Source organism: Penaeus monodon, chromosome 29 (genome assembly GCF_015228065.2).
Source record: "Penaeus monodon isolate SGIC_2016 chromosome 29, NSTDA_Pmon_1, whole genome shotgun sequence".
NCBI classification, from domain to species: domain Eukaryota; kingdom Metazoa; phylum Arthropoda; class Malacostraca; order Decapoda; family Penaeidae; genus Penaeus; species Penaeus monodon.
The window spans coordinates 22,496,703-22,498,248 of NC_051414.1; the positions used below are offsets into that span (position 1 = coordinate 22,496,703).

Consider the following 1,546-nt stretch of genomic DNA (forward strand, 5'->3'; position numbering starts at 1 on the left):
GTGCATTTATGTCTGGTTCATATTGTTTGGCTTTCCCGCTTATGTATGGTATCCTATTTCCACCTGATATGAAAGCGTGAATGCAGAATCTATAATTATTTAACGGGCGGGAAGTAAGTTGCCATATCGCGACAATGGGTACTCGAGCACGATCTGGCATCCCTTCCCTCTATCCAGTTCAGTTCAGTGAGAGTTAAAAAAAGTGAAAATCGCAACCTTGAACCTCTTACGGTCTTTCACGGTCATGCAACTTCAAGTCAAGTCAGTATTTCCGTTTTTCTTCATCATTTCCTACTATTTTTAGATGGGGGAAAGTTCTGAAGAGAGGAATTATAGAACAATGTGTCTGTCTGTGAGATGTTGCATTACACCTTTTAGCCAGACGTCGAAAGATTGAGCAAGAGAGTTCAAGGGTAAACGGTAGTAAAACGTGCATCGTTATCTTCGACCTTGCCTGGAGGCGTACATCTGACCCCCCCCCTCCACCAACTCCCCTGGTCTCTGAAGTTGATTTACAAGAGCAAAAACAGGAATGTAAATTCCCTGCATGTAAATACTAATCTTATGACTTCTTCCCGGTTTATTGTTGACCATCATTACTCCCGAAAGTAACCTATGTAATTAGAGCCAATAAGAGCACGTCGTGGGCTTCTGACGTCAACCAATCACAGCGCGTTTTACTCCATGCCCGCGAAACTACAAGTGGATATAATAAAGAAGAGAAATAATCATCCCATGTCCTGTACAGGGCTGCGGGAGACGATCCAGACGAAGGTGGCGAAATCATGCAACTTCTCGTGCGGTTGCGTGACGTCTGCCATCACAGCCCGCCTGCCCATCTTGTCGTGGCTGCCGGCGTACAACTTCAGAGAGCATCTTCTTGGCGACATCATTGCCGGCGTAACTATTGCTATCATGCACATTCCTCAGGGTAAGATTTGTATGGATATGGATACTAAGAATGTATCAGAAGTCCAGGAACCTTAAGATAAGACATAAAGATTTTTTTTTTTATGAGCCTTGGTTTGAATATAGTTCAAACAAATGCAAATGTGCTTAGGTATAATTATTTTTTTGCGATAGTGCATTTGATAAGATTAACTATTGATCTCAACCAGGCAAATAAAAAACACTGACGTTAAATAAAGAAGCAAAGGATTTTTTTCAATAAATTTTCCCATTTCTTCCAAATCAGAGTAAAAACCGATATTTTAATGAAGATAAACATAAAAAAATAGCACCTGCAATGCATTTCATAATATCATCAAAACGCAAAACTCACTTGTCTGTATAGGGAACCCCTTTTTAGATTTTATATCCTGATTTATTTCTTTTAGTCACTCCTTCATGCTACGGCCCGGACCCGTACCTGACTACTAACCCCTGGTCCTCCTACAGGTATGGGTTTCGCACTGCTGTCACACATCCCTCCTGTGAATGGTATCTACATGGGCTTCTTCCCCGTGCTGATCTACGCTCTCTTGGGTACTTCACGCCACTGCTCCATGGGTACGTGTCGCTTGGCATAGCCTCCCGGAATGCATGG

At 42.4% G+C, this 1,546-nt stretch overlaps 1 protein-coding gene across 1 annotated transcript in view; it reads left to right on the top strand.

The window, feature by feature from the left end:
* Window positions 1–1,546, top strand: part of LOC119592023 (prestin-like) — a gene marked incomplete in the record, with an annotated part of 17,229 nt that overhangs the window by 7,314 nt on the left and 8,369 nt on the right. The window contains 2 exon segments of the mRNA XM_037940814.1: window positions 749–931; window positions 1,399–1,509. Of these exon segments, the coding sequence (XP_037796742.1) occupies window positions 749–931; window positions 1,399–1,509 (294 nt within the window).